We start from the raw sequence: 27239 nt of genomic DNA on the forward strand, positions 1-27239 counted from the left end.
TGTGTGTGTGTGTGTGTGTGTGTGTGTGTGCGCGCGCACGCATGCGCGTACGTGAAAAGGGAAAACGTTAACTTTTGGTAAATCCAAGTGAATGAAATGTATGTGTTCTTACTAGTCTTTCAACTTCTCTGGGGATCTCAAATTTATCACAATGAACCACTGGAGAGACTGTACCACAGGCACATTTTTTTTTTGTTTTGAACATATCAAACAGTTAAGCCCCCAAGGGCACAAAGCAAAGAGCCCCTGCCATAATGACAGACTTCAAGATGATCCAGAGAGAGGCAGTCGGCATCTGGAAGCACCAGGAGCCAAGAGGAAGCCATGCCAGTGTCCCCCAGACCACCCACTGCCCTCAGACGCTGGGCCCTCGCTGAGGCAGCTGTCTCTTCTCTAAAACTGTCCGCTGAAGCCTTTGTATCAACAGCCGCCTTCACTTGCTCATGGAACACGCATGACAAGGGTGCCCATCCGTGTCCCCAGATCACAGTCAGGGGTGGAGAGACCTTCCCAGAGCCTCTCGTTTTCGTTCCTCTTGCCACTCAGGCTCTGCCCTCCTTCTAAGTCACCTCGCCCCCAAAGGTGTCTGACAAGGCAGACAAGGTTACTGGTCAGAAACCGTGAACAGAATAGGGAAAGAGGGGAGGAGAGATGGACAAGAAGGGGTGTGCTCCCTAGAACTTCTCTCAGAATATCAGAGCAAAAGCTCTTACCGTTTCCATCAGATTTGAACGAGGCGTTATTGACAGCTCTCTTGTAACCATGAGCAGAAAGGCTGGTGGAGAAAGAAGCCAACAGTTGGAGAGATCACAGCCGCCCTGACTGGTGGCAGAACTGGGGTCCTAGAGAACGGCTGTACTTTCTGGATCAACAGAGGCGTGCCAGGCTGCAGTCTACGAGCCCGTCAATTCTCTCTCTTCTATTACTTTTCCTTCCCCCCGGTTTGGACTGAAGTTTCCGATAACTTACAACTCCAACGACCTCAAAGGAAACATTTCATGAAAAATATTTTTTCTTGGGCCACCCGGGTGGGGTGTCAGTTGAGTGTCCGACTCTCTTGATCTCGGCTCAGGTCTTGATCTCAGGGTGATGAGTTCAAGCCCCGTGTTGGGCTCTGTGCTGGGCACGGAGGCTACTTTAAAAAATACACACAGGGGCGCCTGGGTGGCTCAGTCGGCTAAACGGCTGACTTCGGCTCAGGTCGTGATCTCGCGGTCCGTGAGTTCGAGCCCCGCGTCGAACTCTATCCTCCCAGGACTTGAGAACGAGGGCTCTGTGCTGACAGCTCGGAGCCTGGAGCCTGTTTCAGATTCTGTGTCTCCCTCTCTCTCTCTCTCTGACCCTCCCCCGTTCACGCTCTGTCTCTCTCTGTCTCAAAAATAAATAAAAACGTTAAAAAAAATTAAAAAAAAATTAAAAATACACATATGCACGTACATATGTATATATATATTTTTTTCTTGGATAAATAAATTAGAGAAACAACTCTTCACTTACATTTTCATCCCTCTGCTATCAATTCACAAAGCAGATTAGAATAGAAAAGGCTCTGAGAAGTCCTGCGGTAAAGAAACATTTTAGGTTTGTTCAAACCAGTGTGTCCCAAACCACTTGACTTTGGAGCTATCTATCAGCAATCCTTAGAAGCAGTGCTCCATCAGAAATAACTTTTGTTAATGACCGTGGAAGTCCTTCATTCGCCTGAAAAAGAAATCCTACCACGTACCATCACTTAATTTCAGGCACGTCATTTCCACAATAGAAATCTGAGGTCGAGGCAATCAAAGAAAAGATTCTAACTCGACACCAAAAACTTTAACTATACTTGCAGGGGTCCACGGTACTTGTGAGCATGCCTGTATTATACTGCTAGTATAGAAAGTTCGTGATTTCCCAACCTGCTGTGACCTAGCAGACCACACAACTTTTTCATATTTGTATCCCCAGCAGGTTGAATTATGTCTGATACAGAGGAGGGACTCAATAAATGCTGAAGGAATAAAATCATTACCAATTTACTTTCTTCTGTGGGAATTATTTTCCTTGCTGCTTTCCTTCATTTTTCCCTTCTGTTACACATTGAATTAATGCTTTTATTGAACAGTCTGGGGTAACTCCTCGTTCTCAAGTCCTGGGAGGATAGAATTCATTCACTGCTCATTAGTGCATACAACCAGTTTAAATGATTTGTTCATTGCGCATTCCCTTTTACTTGTCCAGATTGAATCGGGTTTGATCATTACGGATCTCTTTAATCTTTTATTTCCTTGGACAAACTTCTACAATTAGAAATGTTTCTAAGTCCTGTTTTACCTCATCTTTCAAACTAATAAAGAATGGCAAGTTTAATACACTCTTTTCTAAAGAAGGCACATTAGAGGAAATAATTATAGGCTACTGTGCATAGACCTAGTGAAGTTAACTTCATCCCTTCAAAATAGAAGATGAATTCCCAGACATCAGGTTGCTGGAACAGATAATTTGGCCCCTCTCCATCTATTGCCCGTACAAGCTAAAGTAACGCAGGTCTTTGTAATATTTTTCGATTCTTCCGATGACAGTGCAGAATATGAAATAAACTGCAACATGTTAATAAAAAAAACCCAATTATGATGGAATAATAGATGTAACATAGTGGGGAATTTGGTCGGCATCCCTGAGAACAGAATTCTCAGCCTGAGAAAAGACACAGATGTAAGACTGATGAGGATAAACTGTAGAACTCCTTTCAAATTGGACCTATCTGTATAAACCCGTGGTAGATTTCACACATAAAAATGCACATTTCCAACGCTGTTAACTAAAAAGCCCTAAAGACTAATCCAGTAATAGTGAGGATCTCAGCACTCATATTGCGGGGGGTGGGGGGGGGTCTCTAAATATCAGTTTTTTTAAAAAGGAGGAACAAGGGGTCTTTGGAGAAATGGCTTGATTCCATTTCTGGAACAAGAAATACCCAAGGGGTGTATACAACAGCTTGTCGTACCGCACACACAAAAAAAGAGTATTAGGGACATGTCAAAAGGACCTAGGAGCCAACAGGAATGCGCTCTCACTGACCAAAGACGGGGTACCTTAAAGCAATAACGTCAATGGAATAAAGCACATCAACTATACGTAAACCCATTATTTTGTAATAAAACTTGAAAACAAAACAAAACACCTCCCTGGTAGCTTTTGATGAATGCTAGGAAAAGAACCTCCGAGACGACGGAAGAACTGTGGCACTGTACCTCGTGGCACCTACCGAGTAACTGATGAGAAGTCCCCCTTGATTAAAGTATTCCAGCCAATGAATGAAGAAGGAGTCGCAGGAAGAGACCGTGACGATTTTGCAAACCCTAACGAATAACTAAAGGGCCTGCGTGAGGGTACCCGCGAGTAGCCCAAAGCAGACAAGCCGTGCCTCCTGACGGAAGTGCACACCAACGACGTGGTGATCAGGCTCATCCTCAGCCTCTCGAAAACAAATGTGAACTTGGATCGAGCCTTCCCCTCCTACTACCTATCAATTTAGTGACAATATTAGAGATAGAACATGATAAAAGGCCCCATAAAAATGGAGTCAGCAAAATCTTGACCACACAAAGCTCTAAATGCCCTAGATGCTTCAAAAAAGGAAAAACAACCAAAAAAAAAAAAAAAAAAGAGGTAAGCTAGAGATAGAATAAAAGGAATTTATGAGAAGTACCAAACGATCACAGCGTATGAACTCTGTTTGGACCTTAATTAACAAATTACAAAGAAACAATATTAGGCGACCAACTAACACATTACAAAATGGAAATATTAGGAGACAATAGGGAAAATCTGAAAACAGACAGGGGAGTTGATACTATAAAGAAATTATCATTAATTTTTTACAAGTGATGATGGTATTATGATTTTACTGTGGAAAAAAAATGGCCCTTATCTTTCAGAGATACATACTGTAATATTTAGGGATGGAATGAAGTGGGTGAACTGCTTTAAGATAATCAAGTAGAGGGGGCAATAAATGAATGGAGATTGGCCTTGAGTTGATCATTATGGAAGCTGGAGATGAGACATGGTGCTCATTATATTATTTTCTCGGCTTTTGCTTTCAATTTCCAAAGAAGTTTGTGTAATGCTTGCAGTGAAAGCCGGAGAAATAGGGATCAGATGTGATCCTCCACCCGGAGTTTAGACCCGGAACTTAGGAGTGTGTAAAGTGACAGGGACATAAGTTTCTGATCAAGTACGAGGAAGTGTTTTTGAACTAAATTGTTCATTATGGCAAGACAGGGCTATGTGAGGAGAGTATACTTCTGGTTAGTAAAAATATACAAAGTGGGTACTGAACATGAGCTGAGGGCTTGCATTAAGTTATTTTTCAGACCCGTTCCAATGTGGTGGTCTTGTAACTCTTTTTTCCGTACCTTAAAGACCACCTGATTCAGGGTACTAATTGCAAAAACATGCACAGCGTTGGTTTCTGTGTGCTTCTGTGTGTCGTGTGCATGGATGTGAAGCAGAGGGCCCGGGATCCGGAGCACAGGCGTGGAAGAAAAATGAGAACAGGCATATAAAACATTTAAGCAGAGCAGGAATGATCTAAAAACAATTTTATGTAGCCCTGCTATGCTTAACTGACTACTGCTGAGAGTCCCGGTGAATTTCTTTTCGTTGACTGAAAAATAAAAATGGTTTCTCTATCGCTAGGTAACAAACCCAAACATCGAGCTTTAAAACACTAATTTAACTGGGTTTCAGGAAACCATGCAAAGAGATCATTAAAAGAACACAGTCCTATGCTACCTGGGCATCATTTTCTTTACTTCAGACATGCTAATTTAGTCTGTTGCGATCAGAACTTCCAGCCCAGTAGACTTTTTACAAGGGTCAAGATTCGACTCAACAAGAAACTAAGAGAGAAAAGACTGACAAAAAAAAAAAAAAAAAAAAAAAAAAGCTATATCTCGTCCAAGTGGTCTTTAAGACTATTCTGTAAATCTTGTACTAAATATCTGAATAGACACCATCCACACTGATGTTTTTTCTCCCCTTAGCATAAAGGAAGGAATTTTTTATTGGGTTCTTCTCCTCTTAATCAAAGAAAGAATAATCAAGTGAATGACTTCTTCACTTTGTCCACATCCTCTCCCATCACGAAGAGCACCTCTACAGTATAACCCAAGTTTGATTCTGACCTACTCAATTACATAATCAAATCCTCTTTCTGGAATTTCTGGTTTCATTCTACTTCTCTCACTATACTTTGGCTTCCTCTGTTGTGCAGAAAGCCTCTCAGCATGTACCATTTGCATATTGGATTAGCCACTGCTAGCCTAGAATCCCATCCCTAGGCCTTGCCAGTCTAGCAAGGATTTTCTTACACTTGAGAAACTGGAAAAAATTACATTGATGTGCCCGTGCATTCCATTTGAAGACGGTTATTACTTTCTCTTCCCCAGGCAGCTTGGGTGTTTTGATTCTTCCCATCACTGCGATGCTAAAAATTATTCCTTTGACTCTACTGACTTCCAGCCAAGTTCACTGCTAACCAAAATTAAGGAAAAATAGCATTCCAGATGCCTCAGATAACTGTAGCATTTGAATTCTCAACACAGGACATCTGAAGGCATCATCATCTTTTAGAATGAGCCAACTCAGTTCTATGAATTGGGAAAATTTCAGATGAAGCCTCAGCGACTGACCCCCTCTCCTCATTTTCTATCAACATTTATGGAGTACGTACAAAGGAAATCCTACTTATTGGCAGAGAGATGGTAAAACAGGCCAGAAGTGTGTGCTTTAATCACCGGAACTAGCCCTAACTCAGCGTGAAAAGTCATGAGAAGGAGGATTTCAGAGGAACCGTTTGACAAAAGAACTTGTCTTCAACACACTAAGAAGACAACTACAGATTGAGTGAGCTTAGGGGTCCATGCTATGTGCTTTCTAAGAGAAAATGAGCTACTAATTAAAGAAAAGGTTTGACTAAAGTCTTGACAAACACAACTCTGTTGCTGTTAACAGACCCTTCACCACGTTAGAGTAGGGCCCAAAGGACCAGGCTACCCACGTATTTTGACTCCGTGAAAGTGAAGCTGAAAAGATCAACTACCAGAATGGAAGAAGTTCTATCTTGCTCAAGGAAATTCATAAAGATTGTAATAATTTGCACCTGGCGGGAATAAATAATATCTGAAGTGATTTTTTTTTTCAGGTAGATCGTCAATTACTAGCCTCTTCGAAGCAGAATAACTCAACCTTCTACCCATAAACTGCTTGCTTACTCTTCATTAAAGAAGGCACTGTGGTCAACTTACTATTTCATCCTTGGTATCCAGAACACTGTAAGTGCTGGGGAAAAAAAAGCAATTCTCTAAGAATGAATGAATGGATGAATGAATGAATGAATGAATGAATACCTGCCTAACACGAACTCTGATTCAGCTGGATTTTTCTAGTCTGTAAAACAAATATGGACCATACTTGGGATTTAGTTTGCTTTCTTCGGGGGGAACACTAATGAATATTTTTCTTCCGTGTTAATTTATTTGTTCAGTGAACACAAAGTTTTAATGAAGCTGGAGCTATTATTCCAACCCAGCCACGTTTGCGTTCAGCCCCCCTAAATACCTTGGCTGGCAGCTGCAAACTTGAGACTTGGGGAAAGTTCTCACCATTCCTTCATCAAAATGTTGCACGGTGCCTAAGTATTTACGCAAACGATATGGTCTATGCTAAATACCTTCCAAGAGTAGGGAATTTGGGTACGCGGTAGACACTGGGTATCTATACAGCCACCCCTAACAAAAACCCTGAGCAGGGAGTCCCTAATGAGTTTCCTTGGCAGGCAACATCTCGCACATGTTGTCACAATTCATTGCCGGAGGAATTAAGTGCTTTCCGTATGACTCCACTGAAATAAGTCTCTTGGATGCTGAAGCTTCGTTTCCTCTGGACTTTGTGCCATGTGGCTTTTCTTTTTGCTGATTCTGTGTTGTATCCTCTCACTGCAATCAACTATAGCCATGAGTGTGACTGTATGAGGAATCATGTGAGTCTTCCTTGTGAATCACCGAGGCTGGGGTGGTCTTGGGGAACCCCAACACAGGGGACACGGCGAATCTGAAGCGGTAAGGAAACAAAAGCGCGGTCCGTCAACAGCGGGGAGCTCGCGGGATAGGGCTGAGCTGGAAAGGAAGACACGGGCCCATTGGTAGTGCATGCTCTCCCCTGACCCAGTATCCAGTTGAATTGGCCATGTGGAACTAGAGGGCGTGAAGCAGGAGTGAACTTAAGAAAATATGCCGAGTCCAGGTGTCTCTTTTTTTTTTTTTTTCCCCACATGGGCTAAGGTTGATCTAAAATACACTTCTACAGGACACGGAGCTGCTTAGAAATAAATACTAGAACACCAAACTCATGCCTAAGCCCCCACTCGGTCCTCCCAGTACATCGTTTGCAGCTTGGCTGGAGTCTGCCCTTTCTCAGAAGGCCACCTGTTTGCTTCAAGACGTGCCCCATGGTTGCAGATTTGCACCATGTTGCATTTTCAATTAAACCAGCTAAATGGGGTGTTTTAAAAGGACGACTTCCAAGCTGCCAGGACAATAATGCCACAAACTCCACCAGATTTTATTAGAGTCAAATGACAGTATAAATCATTAGGAAGATGTGTGCCAACCACAGAAACAGCAATGTCTCAAACTCTTGGAGTACTGAACACCATCCAGTTGGCTGAGAAAGAACCATGTGGCTTAAAATCATTTTTCACGATTACTATCCTAGCTAGTTCATAGTTTGGGGCAGATATGGCCCCACACGCGTAGTCGAACTCAGCTAATTTTCACGCTGCCGATCGACAAATATAATTTTTTCCCCTCAGAAAAACCACCCAGAGAGCTTTCATGAAATCTCGAGGTGGTACATCAAAAGAAGGGAGCCCATTTATTAGAGCCTGGCTTGAAAGATGCATATTAAATAGGCCACCCTCTATTCATCACAGAGAATTCCACTGTACTAAGACGACAAACTCGGAATATCAGTCATACTAACTACCAGAGTCTGAGAGTCAAACAGCAAGATTTCACAAGCCCTTCTTTACTTTTTTCTTTTCAACTGAGCTTGCCTTCTACAAGGCAAGAGGGGGAAAAAAATTAAGTTATTAACTACGGGCTTGTCCAAAATCGTTACTAGTTCTTTTTTTTCCCCAAAATATATTATTTCTTAACAGTCAGACAAGAGATATTGTACAACGCTACATCACTTTCTCTACATAATAAAATATTTACATGGCTAAAGGAATAAAACCTTTTCTATCAAACTTGGTTTTTCACCCAAGTTTCATTTCCAGGTGGTTTTCCCGGGATTATTCATCAATAGCCCAAGTGCTGCATTCCACCCATGGATGTGTATTTTAGGATTTCAAAAAACGTTAAGCTGCTGCGAACTGAAGATCCCTCCCACAAACAAGAATCTGCCAATAAAGGGCATCTCCCCCCTGCATTTCAAATTGAGCATCTGTGCTAACTCTGTAGGGGAGGGAGGGATGCTATTAGGACAGAGCTCACAGGGGGGGGTTCAACGGTATCATGTTCTATTCCTCAGTCGGGGGGTGGGTGGACAGGTATTTGTGGTGTCCTTCGAAGTGTCTCTATACCTGAAATATTTTACGATAACTTAAAAAAATATCTAAACCCCCTGAATTTGTTCGATTGGCATTTCCAGACCCTTGAGAGGCACCTTACTTAGCCTTGGTGTCTCTAGAGTCGAGCTGAATTTTCTTTAGTAGGGTCATAATGATCCATTATACCAGCCGGGTACATTAAAACCCTTTCTATCGTACCAAATTCCCACAGACGTGGCCAAATCTTGGTGACCTTTCCTGTCAGATAACCTTTGTCTGTGGAGCATCTTGAAAGAATATAGAAGCCAAGCATATTTCCAATCAATGCAAGTAAAGTAAAAATATCTTCTTGTATTAAAGCTGCCAGCTTCCCAAAGAGAAAATGTGGTAACAGAAAGGTAGAAGATCCAGAAAAACAAGTTAAATTGACCAAGCATGCTTTAAAATGTCCCTTAAGTTTAAAAACCCCTTCTTACCCTAGCTGATAGTAGGAATATGGAAGCTGGCTGTAGTCATATAAACCTCGTGTCTGAGGTAGGGTAGAACAAAGTGGTCTCAGGCGGGTCCCGGGACCCTAACGTCCGCATAGATTGGGAACCTGTTAGAAATAAATGCAGATTCCCAGATCTAGGCTGGGGGTGTGTGTGAGAGGGGTAGACCACAAGCCCTCCAGATGATTCTGACGCCGCCAGTTTGAGAACCATGGATGTCAAGGTTGGAAGGCCGGCCTCAGGGCTCAGAGCAACTGGCTTTAAACACCAGGGCTTGCCCCTGATAAACAGTGGGACTCTGGACAAGTTACTTCATGTGTCTATTCTTTGGGTTCCTCATCTGTAAAATGAAGATAATAATAGGTCCCAACTCACTAGAAACCTGGCAGTAAGATACCACATGTGAAAGTCTGCAAGCATGCTTGACATATACTGAGCACTCAAAGGTGAGCAATTATTTTCTCTACTACGTAGATCACCAAAGAACTGCTTTTGTTCCAGATTACTCAAGTGTTTGTTTGATTAGCATTTATGGAGCATTTCTTACTTATCAGACCTCAGGCAATGAGTGACACAGGATTCCTACCTCGCAGCCGTGCTTCTCAGTCCCGACTGCTTATTAGAATCACCCAGTGAGCGTTGATAAAATACCCCCACTCAAGCCACACTCCCCCAAAACATAAAGAATCTCTGATTGGGGGGGGGGGGGGGAGGCAAGCTTGGGTGTGTTTTTAGTTGTTTTTTTTTTTTTTTTTTGAGAGAGACAGAGGGAGAGATGAACACAGAGCATGAATGGGGGAGGGACAGAGAGAGAGGGATTACGTACATAATCCCAGAGAAACTTCTGGAAGGAACCCCTTGCCCAGCAAACTTTCACTGGTGCTTATATATTCCCCTCCTGCTTTACTGATCTCAGGAAGCACAAATCATGTTTCCCCCAATCCTCGGTGCTTGCCATCTTGGCCAGACAAAGAGCAGGTGCAGAAGTCTGTCCATGCAACAAGAAGTGAGTGCTATTTTTAGGATTGCACTCTCCCAACTCCTGGAAGCCTGAGCACAGTATTTCAGGACAGAGGAGTAATTATACGGCCATCGTCTCTGTAGATGCAGTTGGAGATTTCCCCGGATATATTGCCCAAGCTTCCAGGCCAAACATAATGGTTTCACACACCAGTTTCCAGGGGGAGGAGCCACAGGGGCAAAGCTTTTAAATTAATTAAAAGAGACACCCAGGCACACTTCATGCCATTCTTTAATCTCCACTCTCCTGTGATAAATATAGAATGACAGGCCGGGGCCCAGGCTAATGAGCTAAAGGCAGGACCCTATGGAGGCTCGCCAAGCAGCCCTCAGAAACACTCCAGCAGGGCCCAGGGTCCAGAGAGAGGAAGAAGAAAATCAGCACCTTGCTCAGCCGGGTCACCGATGTGTCACCAGAAGGCTCTGAAAAGCACGTGCTGGACAAGTGATTCCCCCTCTTCCTTGACTAGCAGCAGTTTAAACAACGGACAAGAGGAAACAGCATGTATTTCCTTTTAATTGCAATTAAAAGGTCAGAGAATAATAACAATAAAGACTTACTGAGGGTTTTCTAGTGTCAGAAAAGGCACTACGCTAAGGGCTTCTCATGTAGTACTTTGTTTAATTGTGGCCACCGGCTTCCCAAATGATCCTCACCTCCTAGTATGTACATCCACATCATACAGTTCCCTCACACACGAAATCGGAGCTGGCATGTGGGGCCGATAGAAAATTCCAGAAGAAACGGTCTGTGACTTCTGAGGCTAGATAATAAAAGACATCACTACTTCTAACATGACTTCCTGGATTATTTGCCCCGGGGGAAGCCAGTGCCGTCTCAAGTGGACACTCAAGCAGTCCTCACCACAGGATGAGGCCAATAACGAGGCCACTTGCAAGTGAATCCTCCAGCTGCAGCCAAGCCTCTGAGTCATCCAACCGAAGTCCCAGGCGCCACAGAAAGAGAAGCTGTCACTGCTGGGCCCTGTCCGAACAGGGCCCGTGAGCTGTTTGCAAAATTAAGTTCTGTGATTTGTTACACAGCAATAGCTAACTCATACATAAGAACCAGATACTTTCACGTTACAGTTGAGGAGAGTTCGAGGTAACTCATGGGCACAGTAAGTGAAGCAATGGAGATCCGCATCGAGGTTGGCAGATTTGAAGTTCTAGCTCTCATCCCGTCCCGTTACTCCTGACAGATGAACTTAAGGTACATAACCTCTTTCCCACCCCTTTTGTTAAGGGAAAAGCAACCATTTAATAGGAAGCTTCGAAACTCTTTAGTTGTTCCAAGATACTTTGTTCATCCTCCATGGCACCCACTACTCTGCCTTGAATCTTAGTCGCTTCTCTGTGGATAGATTCGAAGTTCCTGGAGGGCTGGAGTAGCATCTTTCTTAGGGTAGTGCTTCTAAGTAGGACAAGGGTAAGGAAAAGGATGCCGGGTCAGTCCTATGGACTCCCATCAACCTGCCTGGTTTGTCAGCACTGCTCTACCGCGTTTGGGCTGGGTGATTTTAACGTTTGTTTATTTTCGAGAGAGAAAGAGAGACGGAGTACGAGCTGGGGAGGGGCAGAGAGAGCGGGACACACAGAATCCGAAGCGGGTTCCAGGCTCCGAGCCGTCAGCACAGAGCCGGACGTGGGGCTCAAACCCACGAACCACAAGATCATGACCTGAGCCACCCAGACGCCCCAGGCTGGGTGCTTTTAGACAAGTCGTCTACATTTCAGGAGCCACAGGTTCCTTGCTCTTAAAACAGGGCCAATATCCACACACGCACTTGCGCTCACACTACATTAGAAACATACTCAAAGTATTTAGCACATCGCCTGGCACACGGTAAGTGCTCCATAAACACGTCACCTATGTGAATTATCAAACAGGTACTGAAACACAGCCGACGTTGAAATGCCCGAACAAAAGTTCTTCCCTCCACTTTCCTGACATGCAAAGGGAATTTCCAAAGAAATAGCAACGGTTCTTGGGGGAGAGGAGGTCTCGCTCTACGGGTACTGAAACCTTCGGAGTCCCCAGGCTGGCCGAGGTGCTAATGCCTTGGCCATGGTTCCTCCAGAGCCCAGGCCAGCCTGCCGAAGCAGTTAGAAGGTCAGGGAAAGCTGCCCAACACGTCCCCCGCTCGCTGGGACCGGTGCCAACAGCACACCAGCTCTTTCTTGCATGAAGAAATGTAAGGCGACGAGGGTCTCCTCTTCCCGGCCTCATGAACGGTGGCGGAGAGGGATTTCTCTCCCATCCCCTCTCTTCATCCCATTATACTCTTATCATTTTGTCAGCATCAGACTCCCCAGGTCCTGCCAACACTCTTTCCAATGCCTTCCCAGGTGGCTCACTCTTCCCAGGTCTTGGAGCTAACAAGCTGTCAAGGGTCCTCCTGTCCCTTCAGGTGATTTCTACTCGAATGCTGTTTAGAGTCCCGCCTCCCTTTGAACTTAGCTTTATGGCTCCCGTTTTTTTTTTTTTTTTTTCTTTTTTTTTCTTTTTTGGCCTGAAAGAATTTTCTATGTAAAATTCTCTCTGGGGGTTCCGAAATATTTCCACAACCTTCTACTTCTGGGTGAGACTAAGAAAAACGAAATTGGGAGAAAAGCCAGCCGCTTTCACCCACCTCAAAATAAGCACAAGTTCCTGGCATCGCGAGGCGCTAGGTCAGATCTTCCAGGGGGTAGAAGTGACTCTGCTCCCGCCCCAGTGTAACAAGAGTACGATTAAAATATCGACAGCATCGAAACAAAGTGCCAAGGGAAAGGTGCCAACGCGCCGCAGAGACGGAGGGCCCAGGAGAGCAGAGGAAGGGAAGAGGGGACAGATGAGGACAAGGGACACTTGGAGCAGTCGCCTCAGGCATGGGCCCTGAAGAAGGGGTGAGTCCCCACCTAAGTCCATGGCAAAGGCAGGAAGAATAGCCAGGTGGAAAGAATGAAAGGCACAGAGGCAGGAAAGTATGAGATGGGTCCGTAAAATGCTACGGGTTTGCAGAGAAGCAGGGACAGGACCGCAAAAAATAAAGGAAGTTAAGGGAAACACCCTTGCAATAGCCAGCAATGAAGACTTTCAAAAAAAGAGGAAGGTAAAGGTCTCTTTGTAGATTATAGAGCAAACCGGGGACATGGGGATTTGACGAGTAAGAATAAGTAACGTATTTCTCAGGGATCACGAACATAAAACCCTGAGACTAGAGAAATATATGTATATTTTTTTAAGTTTACTTATTTATTTTGAGAGAAACAGAGCGAGCACAGGAGCGTGCACACATGTGAGCAGGGGAGGGGCAGAGAGAGGGAGCGAGAGAACCCCAAGCAGGCTCCACGCTGTCAGGACAGAGCCCGATGCAGGACTCAAACCTATGAACCATGAGCTCATGACCTGAGCCAAAATCAAGAGTTGGCCGCTTAACTGACTGAGCCACCCAGGTGCCCCAGAGAGAAAGAAATACATTTCCAAAGGAGGCAACGTCAGGCGAACAGGTGGACAGCTCTACTCAACACTTAAGCCAATTGCCTTCACTGAAAGTTTCTGCCTGAACCAATGAACTAACTACAAGTCACATACTTTCCAGCCAGTCTTTCCCTTAGTTTAAAAAACCATTTTCCCTAGTGTTTAAAAACCATTACCTAACGTAAGCAAGCACATATTAGAGGACTTAAGCCTGGAATCTGTTACTTACCAGCAGAGTCATTTCAATGACTTCTGAGAGCCATCGTCCATTACCCAGGCTGGTTTTAAGGTGGAGGACACATGTATCAGAGAGGAACCCGATCCCTGACAGGTCTAAGGGTGCCTGTCTGCACCTTAGTATATTTTTCTATCCTCTGGCCCAGATGTAGAAAGCTACACAGAGTAAGCTCTCCAACAGAAATTCTGTGAATCCAAACTCCCTTCTCTTTTGCCTTAGAACCAAAGAGCAAAGTTCCAGAAAGATCCAGAAAAGAGCATAGTCCATCTCCATATGGAGATGGAGGTTCATCACCGTATGGCTGGACCATAGTCCAGCCAAATCTCATATGGTGGGTCTCCTGGAACAGGAAACCATCCCTGGTCACTGCCTCTGTGTCTTCCCAGACCCCACAGACGTGCCCTGGACAACACAGCCCCAGGCCAGGCTTCCTCACCATATACCACATGCTCGGCCACTTGGGATCGTTGAAGTAAGTCGGCTGGGCACGGCTGAAGTCATAATCCCTCTTTGTCCGTCTTTTTACCACTTGCTGTTGGATCCACTCCACCTGCCAAGAAGAAGGACATGTGGTGAGCGTTCAACATCCACCACGGTTAGCACGACATCAATGACGGTCTGAAGCACTTCCATCCTGAGCCAACTTGGTTCAAGTCACAGACTTCGTGCTGGCAACGAGAATCCGAGCCTCTGCTCTCAGATTCTCTAGAAACCTAGTTCTCCTTTATTTACTTATTTTTATTTTTAATGTTTATTCATTTTCGAGAGAGAGAGAGAGAGAGCATGAGCATGAGCAGGGGAGGGGCAGAGGGAGAGAGGGAGACCCAGAATCCGAAGCAGGCCCCAGGCTCCGAGCTGTCAGCGCAGAGCCCGACGCGGGGCTCGGACCCATGAACCGTGAGATCGTGACCTGAGTCAAAGGTGGACGCTCAACCAACTGAGCCACCCTAGTCTTTCATGACACCATCATCCCTATCTCTCGACAACATGCTAGCTTTCTGGCTTCTTCAGAAAGCATGTTTCACTCCCAATTCTTTTTTTGCAAGTTGACAGTGTTAATTTTTTAAGCTCATTTTTTTCATCCTTACTTCATCTAAGGGTCAGCAAACTTTTTCTATGAAGGTCCAGATAACTCATATTTTAGGCCTACAGGCCATCGATCTCTGTCGCAGCTACTCCTTCCGCTCTTGTGCGCCACAGACAGACAGAAATGAAGGGGCGTGACAGTTCCCGTAAGGCTTTCTGTAGAAAAACAAGTGGCAGACTGCATTTGGCCCACGGGCCACAGTTTGTGACCCTTGCCTTACACGACACATCAAATGTTTTTAATGCTCTGGGATTGCACAGCAAATTTTAACATTATCCTGGGATCAAATCCTCTAGGATCACAATTTTTTTTTTCTTTTAAAGAAATGGCTTCCTACAACATAGCGTAGTAGAAACGGCAATATTCGGGGAATCAGAAAACCAAAGCCCTAGACGGGTCTCTGGCACACAATTAGAGAAATCGCTCAATTTCCTGAGCCAGAGCTCCGTGCCAGCTCACATTCAAACTCCCCACACTTGAGAAAGTCTTAAATATTTAGCCACAACGTTTGCTTAAACAAGGCAACCGAGAACTTTTGAGTTTAATACAGTATGGTAACCTAAACGGAAGAACTACATTATGGAGGTGTTTTTTTTTAAATGTTTATTTAGTTTTTGAGGGAGAGAGAAAGAGAGACAGAGAGAGACAGAGTGCGAGCAAGGGAGGAGCACAGACAGCAGGAGACACAGAAGCCAAAGCAGGCTCCAGGCTCTGAGCCATCAGCACAGAGCCCGACGCAGGACTTGAACCCACGAACCACGAGATCACGACCTGAGCTGAAGTCAGGTGCTTCACCGACTGCGCCACCCAGGCGTCGCATGGGGGTGGTATTTAAAACAGGTAATCATTATGGCAACATAAAAATAAACAATTTCCCTTTTGAATGGTGCATCTCAAATGCGGTATCAGCCCGGGTGGCATTCTACAATTTGTTCCTAAGTTCTCCTTTGTTTGATCTCCCCTGGCCATAGCTTATTTAGCCATAATACTCTAAAATGTTCCGTTCTACCATTTATCCCTTCTCTCCACAAAGGGATTAAAAATTGAGGGGAGGGAGACTTTGTGGTCCACTAGTGATTCCCATTCAGTAAAGATTTCAAAACCACTTTTGCCTACTTGATTAAAGATCTCTGGAGGAGATACTAAGGTACTGATTACCAGGCTCAAGGTGCACGGTTATAAATAAGGTACGAAGGCCAATAGCCAAACTAATAAATTTCTATGATTCTCCCACTGAGAAAATCTATTCAACGAGGCTATTGGTATGTAAGATGAATTCGAATAGTGAATTCGTAGTGATAGCACTAACAAGGCAGACAGAATTACACAGCCTCCTAAACACATATAAAATCCATTTATGACAAGGATCCCAGCTAAGCATCATACACGTGCCTTCTCCGACAGGTAATTTAGGCAAAATGATCAGTCCGGGAAAAAAAAGCTAATACATGAAAAATAATATTCTCCAAAAGGAAAGGTTTTCCTGTTCCTGTTTCAATTCATGTAGACTAAGGGGGCCCTCTGGCACTGGAACATTCTACTCCCACACACATCCCCAACATCATACCTTGTACACTGGACAGAAGAGATTGTGTGCATTTCTTTAAACTTTAAAGAAACCGTTGTCTTTAAACAACAGTCGTCAGGGATGCCAACAGGGATCTTGTTTTGTCTTTGACTCAAGAGACTGCTCTTTAGAAGTCACATCGAAACTAATGCGGCGTTAAAAATGTGTGTACTTTTTTTTTTTTTAACGAAGAGGGTAATTTTTAAGCGGCTGGATTTCGAACAATATAGGGAAAAAATCGATCTCTTTCTCAAAGTAGAGCAGCCAGCATGGGCGTGCATGCACTTTTTCTATTTCCAGGAAACATTTTAATCTCTTCGTTTCAAACAATCTTTCTAAGGAATGAGTCTCATTCACCCACTTGTTCATTCAAAAAGCATTAAGTGTCTCTTCTGCACCAGACGCTGTGCTGGGAATATAAAGAGGAGTAAAAATAGTCTTTGGCTCTGAAGGACTTACATTTTACCAAGAAATAGTTAGCAAGCATTCCACAGTTTTCCACTTCATAAAAATGTAGTCATCTCCACGAATGACATCTAGCACTCTATTAATCAGGCCATTTGTGAAAAATTTGATGATGCAAATTATATCTGCGATCCTTATTATTACCGCCCAAGTCACATCGCAGCAAGACTAGATCAGTATACATGCGTATGCTAGGGGAAAGAAGGCCGCAGATCCGTTTAGATGGAACTCTCTCCGGGGCGCCTGGGTGGCTCAGTCGGTTGGGCGTCCGACTTCGGCTCAGGTCACGATCTCACGGTCCGTGGGTTCCAGCCCCGCGTCGGGCTCTGTGCTGACAGCTCAGAGCCTGGAGCCTGCTTCCGATTCTGTGTCTCCCTCTCTCTCTGCCCCTCCCCCGTTCATGCTCTGTCTCTCTCTGTCTCAAAAATAAATAAATGTTAAAAAAAAAAAAATTTAGATGGAACTCTCTCCAAACGAACCCTCCATCGGCAGTGGTCTTTCCTAACAGAACCTCCATAAATTCTCAATTGCCACCTGTAGGTGTCCATAAACCAGAAGGGGTCAGATCCCCCAGCGTGGTCGCACATAGATTGCCAGAGATCGGAACAAGTCTGTTCGCGGGGTGGGGGGTGTATCACTGTTTCTACAATGACCCTGGGAGTGTGCACTTGTCCTAAATGCACACACAAACACAAATGCACACATGTGGAAGGAGTATGTGAAGAAACCAAGTGCCAGCCATGTTCCTGGATGAACTACAGGTCCTAAAATAGAACAACATATCTTACCAAACAGCATCTCTTCTGTAATTTTACCAAACAAAAGTGCTTAGTTATAGGGCGCGGTGGCTAGAAGGTGACACAGCGAGTTGGCATCGAGATGGGGCTTTAAGTCACTGTCTGATCACAGGGCTGAAATATTCAAGGAAAGTACAGTGGGTTGTTTTTTTTTTTTTAGCGTCAGATACCATGTATTTTGTCTTGGTATCTAGGAGTATGAGTATGTAGCCCTACATTTTTTGGAAAGTGGGAAGAACACCTCTTGGATCAGAAGATTTCTATGACTGGAAAGACCATATTTCTATTTTTAAACCATTATCCATATGTCTGCCCTTAAGCCCTTTAAGAAAAAGCTCAGAGGTAATGCATTACACAGACTGCACTTTTTGCCAAGAAGCCTCAATGCACAGAAAAGATACTTCGAAATTCATTTTCATAAAACTATGGTCAGCCCAGGAAACAAGGAAAACCCTGTGCTTTCCCTCACTGGTTTAACTTCTGAAAGCTCGATTTCTTATATTAAGGAACTACAGTTCATCCAGACTGTAAAAACCACAGGACCTTTGAGATCATCAGTGTATCCTCCCTGAACTTCAACATACGTGTGCTCCAGGTTATAAGGACAGTCCCTTCCTCCACCCACAGACCTCGTCTCCCTATACGGTCCAAGTGGATCTAGGCATCCACTGCTTCAGCATCGTTGCCGAAAGATGTTCTCTTTCATCAGATTTTACTTGTCAAGCAAAGCACGTTCAGGGATAATTCTGGGCAATCCCCCTGCCCAACATCTCAGCTGAAATCCTGTCTCATTAGTTTGAAATTTAACAACTTTCTGAAATAGGATAAAAAAAGAAGCTATATGAATATACGTGATGTGACTTTTATAGAAATATTAATCAAAAGCTACGATATCACAAGAAAGATAAATACTGCAAGGCATCACTTACATGTGGACTCAAAAAAAAAAAAAAAAAAAAGCCAGACTTGTAGAAACAGCGGAAAAACGGTTGCCAGAGGCTGAGGGGTAAGGGACATAGAGCGGGTTAGTAAAAGGGTACAAACACTCAACTGTAAGATGAACAAGGCCTCAGGATCTAATGTATGACCGAAGATCAAATCTAATGGTAGTTGATAACACCGTATCATATGACAGAAATTCGCTAAAAAAGTAGAACTTAAGTGTTCTTACCAAAAAACACGTATATGTATACATATATATGGTGATGAATATGTTAATTAACTCGATGGAGGGAATCCTTACATTTTACCTATAGATGATCATAGAATCACTACAATGTATACTTTATTTTTGTTTGACTATATACATAGTTTATTGTCAAGTTAGCTAACATACAATGTATACAGTGTGCTCTCGGTTTTGGGGGTAGACCCTCCGATTCATCGCTTACATACAACTATAATGTACATTTCAAATATCGTACACTTTTGGGGCGCCTGGGTGGCTCAGTTGGTTAAGCGTCTGACTCTTGATCTCGGCTCAGGTCATGAACTCACATTTCATGGGTTTGAGCCGCACACTGGGCTCTGCATTGACAGCACAGAGCCTGCTGGGGATACTCTCTCTCCCTCTCTCTCTCTCTGCCCCTTCCCTGCTTACTCACTCTCTCAAAATGAATAAATAAACATAAAATGAATGAATGAATAAATAAATAAATAAATATCTTAGAATTTTATATGTTGATTATGCCTCAATGAAGATGAAATTTAACAAGGTGTCTCATTCGGGGCGCCTGGGCGGCTCAGTCAGTTAAGCATCCGACTTCAGCTCAGGTCATGATCTCTCCCGTTTGTGAGTTCAAGCCCCGCATCTGGCTCTGTGCTGACAGCTCAGAGCCTGGAGCCTGCTTTGGATTCTGTGTCTTCCTCACCCTCTGCCCCTCATCTGCTTGTGCTCGGTCTCTCTCTCTCTCTCAAAAATAAACAAACACACACACAAAAATAATAAATAAATAAATAAATAAATAAATACATAAATAAAATAGATTAAAACTAAAGATTGAAATATATACTGGGAGCAAATGTCTACAGATTTCCATGGAATGGAATGGAAAGTCAAGAAGTCAACCCTAAATATATAAGAATTAGTATATGTTAAGGGTCCCATTCTAAATCATGTGGGGAAAACCAGATTACTTTGTAAGTGAAATCAGTCTAACATGTTACATCAGGATAATTTCAACTGAATGATATTAAATGTAAAATTAAACAAATACAACCATCAAAGTATCCTGAGGAATACAGGAGATTTAAAAAAATAATCTTAGAGTGGAAGATGCTTAAGTATGATGCAAATCAAAAAGGGGATTTAGAAAAAGTGACACGTTTAACAAAGTAAAAAATAAATTAAAAAAAAAAACCCTTCAAAAACAAGGCAGAAGACAAACAGGGAGTTTCCAGCTCCTACCAGGGACAAAAGGCTATTTCCCTAATATACAAAAAGTTTCTCCAATCAATAAGAGAAAAATTCAGCAGGAAAACAGGCAAGGACAGGAATACAGTAATCCTGAAAAGATAAATCAAGTTTTTAAACACATAAAAATATGTCTAGCCTCATGCAGATAAAGACAAAAGTAAATGAAAATGACTCCAAGATATCACTTTTTCACCTTTCAGATATAAACAACGTGAAGATTGGTAACATCCAATGACTAGGGAGGTCATGATACGATCCTCATTCTCCTATCACAATGATGGGAATGTAAACCCGTCCAACTCGATGGAGCATAAGTGGACAATATCTACAAGAATTTGACAAGAAGTAATTCCGCTGTTAGGAATTTATCCTACATCCTTATTTACACATGTAAAGATACAAGGGGGCTATTTACTGAAGCACTGTAAGTAATAACTGCCAGCTATAAACAACCTGGATGTGTACGGAGAGAGATTACTAAACGATGACATATCAAAACGATGAAGTACAACGCAACCATAAAAGAGAATGTAACAGATTCTATTAGGTACTAACAGAGAACAATCTCCATGATACAGCTTAAAGTGAAACGAAAGAAAGAGAGAAAGAAAAAGAGAGAGAGGAAGGAAGGAAGGAAGGAAGGAAGGAAGGAAGGAAGGAAGGAAGGAAGGAAGGAAGGAAGGAAGAGAAAGAAAGGACAGTCTATAAAGAGTACTACAATTGTTGCCTTTATCTGAAGTGATTACACAGAAAACTCTTCGATGAACACTGGTTGCTTCCTGGGATATAAATGATTGGGATACAGACGTAGTGGGGAGACCTTTACTGCGTGTCCTTCAACTTTGTTACCTTTTGTTTTGTTTTTTTTTTTTTCAACGTTTTTTATTTATTTTTGGGACAGAGAGAGACAGAGCATGAACGGGGGAGGGGCAGAGAGAGAGGGAGACACAGAATCGGAAACAGGCTCCAGGCTCCAGGCTCCGAGCCATCAGCCCAGAGCCTGACGCGGGGCTCGAACTCACGGACTGCGAGATCGTGACCTGGCTGAAGTCGGATGCTTAACCGACTGCGCCACCCAGGCGCCCCAACTTTGTTACCTTTTGTACTACATGAATATGTTACCTATACCAACAATTTAAAATTTCTTTCAATTTAATAGGTTCCATTGGTTGATTACTATCATATAATCCAGTGATTTCAAATGTGACTGCCTGCGTAAGTCACAACATGCGTTTTTTTTTTTTTTTGTTTTTTTGTTTTTAATAATGAGAAAAACAGTATACAAAAAGCATCTCGGGTGGCTTTACATTATGTTTTAACGTGAAAGGTATTTTTTAAAAAAAGGTGGATAAATAGCAAATAGAAGTGACTGGAATGTGGGAAACTTGGTTAATAACGTTAGATTTGCCACCAGCCATCGGCGTGACCTTGCAAAATCTTCATGGACACTTTTATATGAACAATGAGACAGGGCAGAGAAAATATGCCCTCTCATCTCCTTCTAGCTTTGAGATTTCATCTGTATATTCTATTTTCTGATTTGACTGGGAATAAAACGCTTGTGCTACGTGCCATAGAGGTGAATAGGCGCTCTAGTTGATAAATGATCTTAAGTCATCCCGTGAAGAAGGGAGATTAATATTTAGAAAGGAGTGTAGTAAATTATATTATTCCTTTCATGATCTGAGGAAGCAGTTGCCAGGAAAGAAAATACGTGGCATTCCATATTTCGTATCCTTTTTTTGGGTACCGTCAACAAAATAGTGGGGAAAAAAAGCACGTAGAGAATTCTCCCCTCCTTTTTCTTCTCTGACTTTGAAAACAAAACATGCAGAGCTGCCTTGATTTAAAAAAAAAAAAAAAAAAGTGTCAGTTAAGTGCATCACGGCTACGTGCTTGTTCATTGTGGAAAAGAAGGGTGGATAAAGACAATATCGTGCTGGCAAGCTGCTCTCAGGCCCCAAAATCTGAAGCCGACATATCCCCAAAGTTTTCTAGAACTCTGAGCCACAAAACAGAGTTAACCGGTGAATCAAAGAATCTCATTAAAGTATGTGTTCAGAGGAGGGTATTCTAGTCTTGAAACCTTACTCCAGTTAGTAAGTAAACTGGTCATTAGTGAGTTACTCAATGTTGACATTATTTTTTGATTGGAGTCACGCTTTAAAAAGAACAAGTCTGGGGCGCCTGGGTGGCTCAGTCGGTTAAGCGTCCGACTTCGACTCAGGTCACGATCTCGCGGTCCGTGAGTTCGAGCCCTGCATTGGGCTCTGGGCTGATGGCTCGGAGCCTGGAACCTGCTTCCGATTCTGTGTCTCCCTCCCTCTCTGCCCCTCCCCCGTTCATGCTCTGTCTCTCTCTGTCTCAAAAATAAAAATAAAACGTTAAAAAAAAATTAAAAAGAATGAGTCCAATTGTTTGAAGTCTGCGTATTCCAGAGAGCTACTTGTGAACAAGATAAGCATTACTGTTTATCTGATGGAGGGATGTCACTCGATATGCTTGGGACAGGCACTTGGAATCCTCTTTAATGACTGCCAACATCAAAGGCTTATATTAGAGAATCATCTAGTCGGGAATACGAGGAACCACACCATTTCTGGAAGGTCACTGATAAGGAAATAAATACCTTACGTGCACTCAGAACAGTGTAATCGAAGACAATACAGGCCCAAGTGAAAAACTTTAAGTGCCGAAACATTTTACGATTAGTCGGCTTTCTCCCACAGAACCAAACTCCTAGAAGTATGCCACGACTTAATCCCATGCTCCTTTGTTTGGTGGAAAACTCATGATATTATTGGTCCAACTGCATTACTTACTTTCAAAGAATTAAAGTCCTGTTTCTTGGGGCGCCTGGGTGGCTCGGTCGGTTAAGCGTCCGACTTCGGCTCAGGTCACAATCTCACGGTCCGTGAGTTCGAGCCCCGCGTCAGGCTCTGTGCTGACAGCTCAGAGCCTGGACCCTGTTTCGGATTCTGTGTCTCCCTCTCTCTCTGCCCCTCCCCCTGTTCATGCTCTGCCTCTCTCTGTCTCAAAAATAAAATAAACGTTAAAAAAATAAATAAATAAATAAAAAATAAAGTCCTATTTCTCACCTTAAACTATTCCACTGTTATTCTAACTTCTAAATGTTTAATTTCCTAACTTGCTCTACATTTTGGGTTTTTTTTTTTTCCTCCTCACTTCTGAGAAGATGATGTGTGAACAGGAAATATACACAGTTGCATCCAATTAAAGCAGTAAAATTTACGCCCCACCCTCAAGGGCCTTGCGTTCATTGGTCTCTCCAGTCTCAAAATATTATATAAAGTACTACTACGAGGCGGGCACTGTTCTGGATGCTGCAGAATGGCATCAAACAAAATAACCAATTTCCCACCTCACCTTCAGGCAGTTTCCATTCTAGTTGAAGATGGACCATAAGCATGCAAGTAAATAAAAGATTGTGTACCATTTTCTCATGGCGCAAAAAATAAATAACACAAGGTAATGGAGATTTTGACAGAGGGGGCCATTCTAGGTAAGGTGGTCAAGAAAGGCCTCTTTGACAGAATTCTGAATAATAAGGACCCAGCCATATAAATGTCTCAGAAGAAAATACTATAGGCAACGTGAGTCGTTAATACAAAAATCCCTAGGGTGACCAGAAGTCTGTACTTTTGTCTACAGCTCGTCCATAGGCCACAGATGTCTATGGTAATCTGGTCAACTAGTTCTGGGCTTGTCGGTGGCAAAAATATGATCTCGAAGAAAACACACGTTCAAGGTGGGCATGTCCCCAAGGCCCCACCAGTTTCTCAGCTGATGGGAACAAACTCAGCTGAAAGAAGGCTAAACAAGGCCCTCAGCGGGGGACCCTCTCGCCTATATCTAGGGACTAGTTAGTTCCTATAAACTTGTCCAGTAAGGTGCTCTGACGCAGATTCTGACCGTTCAACTGTTACATCAAAACCCCCAAGTTCAATGTAATCTAAACACCAGAGAAATTATTAAATGCTTTCTGGGATAGAAAGGGTCCCAAGTACAAAGCAGTCAAGCATTAGGGAAGGGTAAAGGCATATAACGTGGAACCTAATGCTCTATAGATCTACAGAGATGGGATCGTTTCCCCCACCTCACCCAGTCTAAATCTTAGAAGCAACAAAATCAGTGTCCACAATTAATGTGGATAAACGCAGAAGATTTAAGGAATTACGTGTTCTGAGTGCACGTAAGGTATTTATTTCCTTATCAGTGACCTTCCAGAAATGGTGTGGTTCCTCGTATTCCCGACTAGATGATTCTCTAATATAAGCCTTTGATGTTGGCAGTCATTAAAGAGGATTCCAAGTGCCTGTCCCAAGCACATCGAGTGTCGACCCCCATGTGGGTCGACATGGGTCGAGGAGAACCTGGAACGTGACGGCAGATACCGGCAATCAGTTCAGAACCGGCAAGGACCAAAGGCTAAATAAAGTCGATGGATCCCACGGTGCTAGTGATACATTCTCCCAGTGACAAAGAGCATCGCCAACATTTTAATGGTCAAGGACTCATCCACAGTCAAAGCACACCGCAGACCAAGTGCGATTTTAAGAGCAGTCATGGAGGGAGAAATATAAAGATCAAGGAAAGGACTGGGAACCAACTAACTCAAAGGTAAGTAAGAAAAGGTGGCAAACTGATAAGAAAAAAAAAATGCTAGGACATCGTTCCTTGAAGAAAACTTGTTTTTAAGCATTTAAATGAAGGCTTTGCCCATCCTGGCCACTAGTAATAATACCCATTAGCAACAGTTTCTTCCGGACTTTCAATGACAATATATTATTTTTGCTTTATCTTGTCTTTCTAGGAAAGCTAATCGTAGCAGATTTCAGCTTAATTTTCCCATTGATGGGTCACTCTCTAAACATTCTTAAAATCCCTTGAAGGCAAGATACGTATTTCATATTTGTCTCAAAGGTAATGCATTTGTTTCTTGAGACAAGTCGAATTTGTTCTTTCGGGCGGGGGGAGAAAGCTTCCTATTCCTACTCATGCCAAAATGTTTTCCAATGGGTAAAACAGAATTCAATTTCTGTTAAAAAAAAAAAAAAAAAGCGTGTGTGCACGCACATGTGCACAGATGCACCCAGCACATGGGATGCGGTTATTAAAACGAAAAACTGGTCATGTGAATTCATTAGAATCCTTGGTGAACGGCAAAATTATACCCAAAGAATCTTGCGTATTCTAACTTGGATTTCAGTTTTTTTCTATTTTAAACTTTAGGATAATTAATTTAAGCAATGAGAGGAAACTTGAAAACGATTTTGATTGCTTAGAAGTTTGAAAAGGAAATAGAATTCTGAAGTATCTAAAATTAATCCTACATGTCTAAATGCCACCCAGGGTTAAAGTCACACTTTTGATTAAATGCAATCTTAATTCAGGGATTAAACTCGAACAGCACATAATTCCCTCCAGCTTCACTCTGGGATCAAGATTATCACTGCACTAAAAATACAGTGGCATGACTTCATTCTATATGTGTTTGTTTTTTGAATGATCTTCCTCTAAGCAATTCGAAAGCCAGGGCAACGGAATAAAATCTGTTCAACATGTAAAGTAAGTTATATCTCATTCTGCCTTAGTAAAGTTTGAGACGTCTGAAAGAATGCCATTTTACCTTAAAACTAAGTGTTAATCACTCGATGGATTTTGGTTCTCTTTGACCAGTCCTGCAACTCTGGGTACCAATCGTTCAAGATATTCCCAGACCCGTACTTGCAAAAATTGGATGCCCTTGCATAGCAAGTGGATACAAAGACGAGCATTATTTTGTAGAGAGGGGAGAAATTGTTCAATTCAGCTGAGATTAATATGAAAAGGGGCAAATGCTGGCAAAGGAAAGAGAGTCATTCTCATTATTTCTCCACACAGAGGACATGGGGTGATCTGCTAAATCTCAAAAGCATGTCAGCTTCTTGCCTCTTCATTCCATGGCTCACAAACAACGATCGTGAAAGTTATATTCACATGGGGGGAAATACTCTCCCCTAGTGACTAATTCGGCTCCAGTGACATACTGTCTTATTCTCCTTGCTATTTAAATATAAATAACAACAGCATTTGCTTCTCAATTTCCATGGGCCCTACTGCTCCAATTTTGATCACAGTGAAAAAAAATCTGAGGGGGTGGGAGGGGGAGCCCATAACTTCAGAACTGGACACCTAAAGTTTTAATATCCTCAATTTAATCCTTTTTTTTTTCAACGTGAGTCATTCTCAATATTCCGGTAGCTTCTGATATTTAACCTCTCTCTTTTAAATCTCGTCATTGTCAAGATTTCAAATCTCAGAGATCAAGAAACTATCGATGATTATGTTGGTGAGCTCTACAGAGCTATGGGTCCAACGTAGGGGGTGGATTAGAAGTCAAGGTTTTGGGGCACGTGGGTGGCTCCATCGGTCAAGCGTCTGACTCTTCATTTTGGCTCAGGTCATGATCTCGCAGTTCGTGAGATCAAGCCCTGAGCTGGACTCCAAGCTGAGCTTGGAGCCTGCTTGGGATTCTCTCTCTCCCTCTCTCTTTCTGCCCCTCCCATGCCCACACACATTCGCACACACTCTATCGCTCTCTTTCAAAATAAATAAATAACCCGCCCCCCACCCCAAAAAGTCAGTGTGTTTTCTTCCTCCTGCTGCTAGGAGATAAATATGCAATTTTAGGAGCAAATGCATCAAGTGTGCATAAGCACTCTACATTCTCGAGGTTCATCTAAATGGTTCATCTGAAATGAGCTCGAAAATCTGTAAGTCAGTAAATGTGCAAAGTCACCGGTGGGGAGAATAAAGAACCCCCCCACCACCCCCGCCATGGTGGGGTCCCAGAGAGCAGAGAGATAGGAGAAAGGTCAATCTTCAGAACGGGTCTCTGACTTGGGTTTCTATTATATTCCTTTTTTTTTTTTTCCCCCGGAACTCTAACCTTATAGTTGGCAGGGAGGGCAGGGGTGTTTTGCAACGAAAACACTGGAATTGTGGCAGCTCTTAAACACCATCATCACCCTCTGAAATATTTAGCAAACAGCTACTTTGGTCAGGGTGGGGGAGAAGCATGCCTTTGAGCCTC

General features: G+C 43.0%; 1 protein-coding gene across 3 annotated transcripts in view; it reads right to left on the bottom strand.

Moving 5' to 3' along the window:
* Positions 1–27239, bottom strand: part of PCSK5 (proprotein convertase subtilisin/kexin type 5) — a 452999-nt gene that overhangs the window by 349859 nt on the left and 75901 nt on the right. For all 3 annotated transcript variants that reach the window (XM_058695668.1, XM_058695669.1, XM_058695667.1), the window contains exon 3: positions 14248–14361. In XM_058695668.1, coding sequence (XP_058551651.1) covers positions 14248–14361 — 114 coding nt within the window. The remainder of the gene's footprint in view (positions 1–14247; positions 14362–27239) is intronic.

The sequence above is a fragment of the Neofelis nebulosa genome, chromosome 12 (genome assembly GCF_028018385.1).
Source record: "Neofelis nebulosa isolate mNeoNeb1 chromosome 12, mNeoNeb1.pri, whole genome shotgun sequence".
Lineage (NCBI taxonomy): Eukaryota > Metazoa > Chordata > Mammalia > Carnivora > Felidae > Neofelis > Neofelis nebulosa.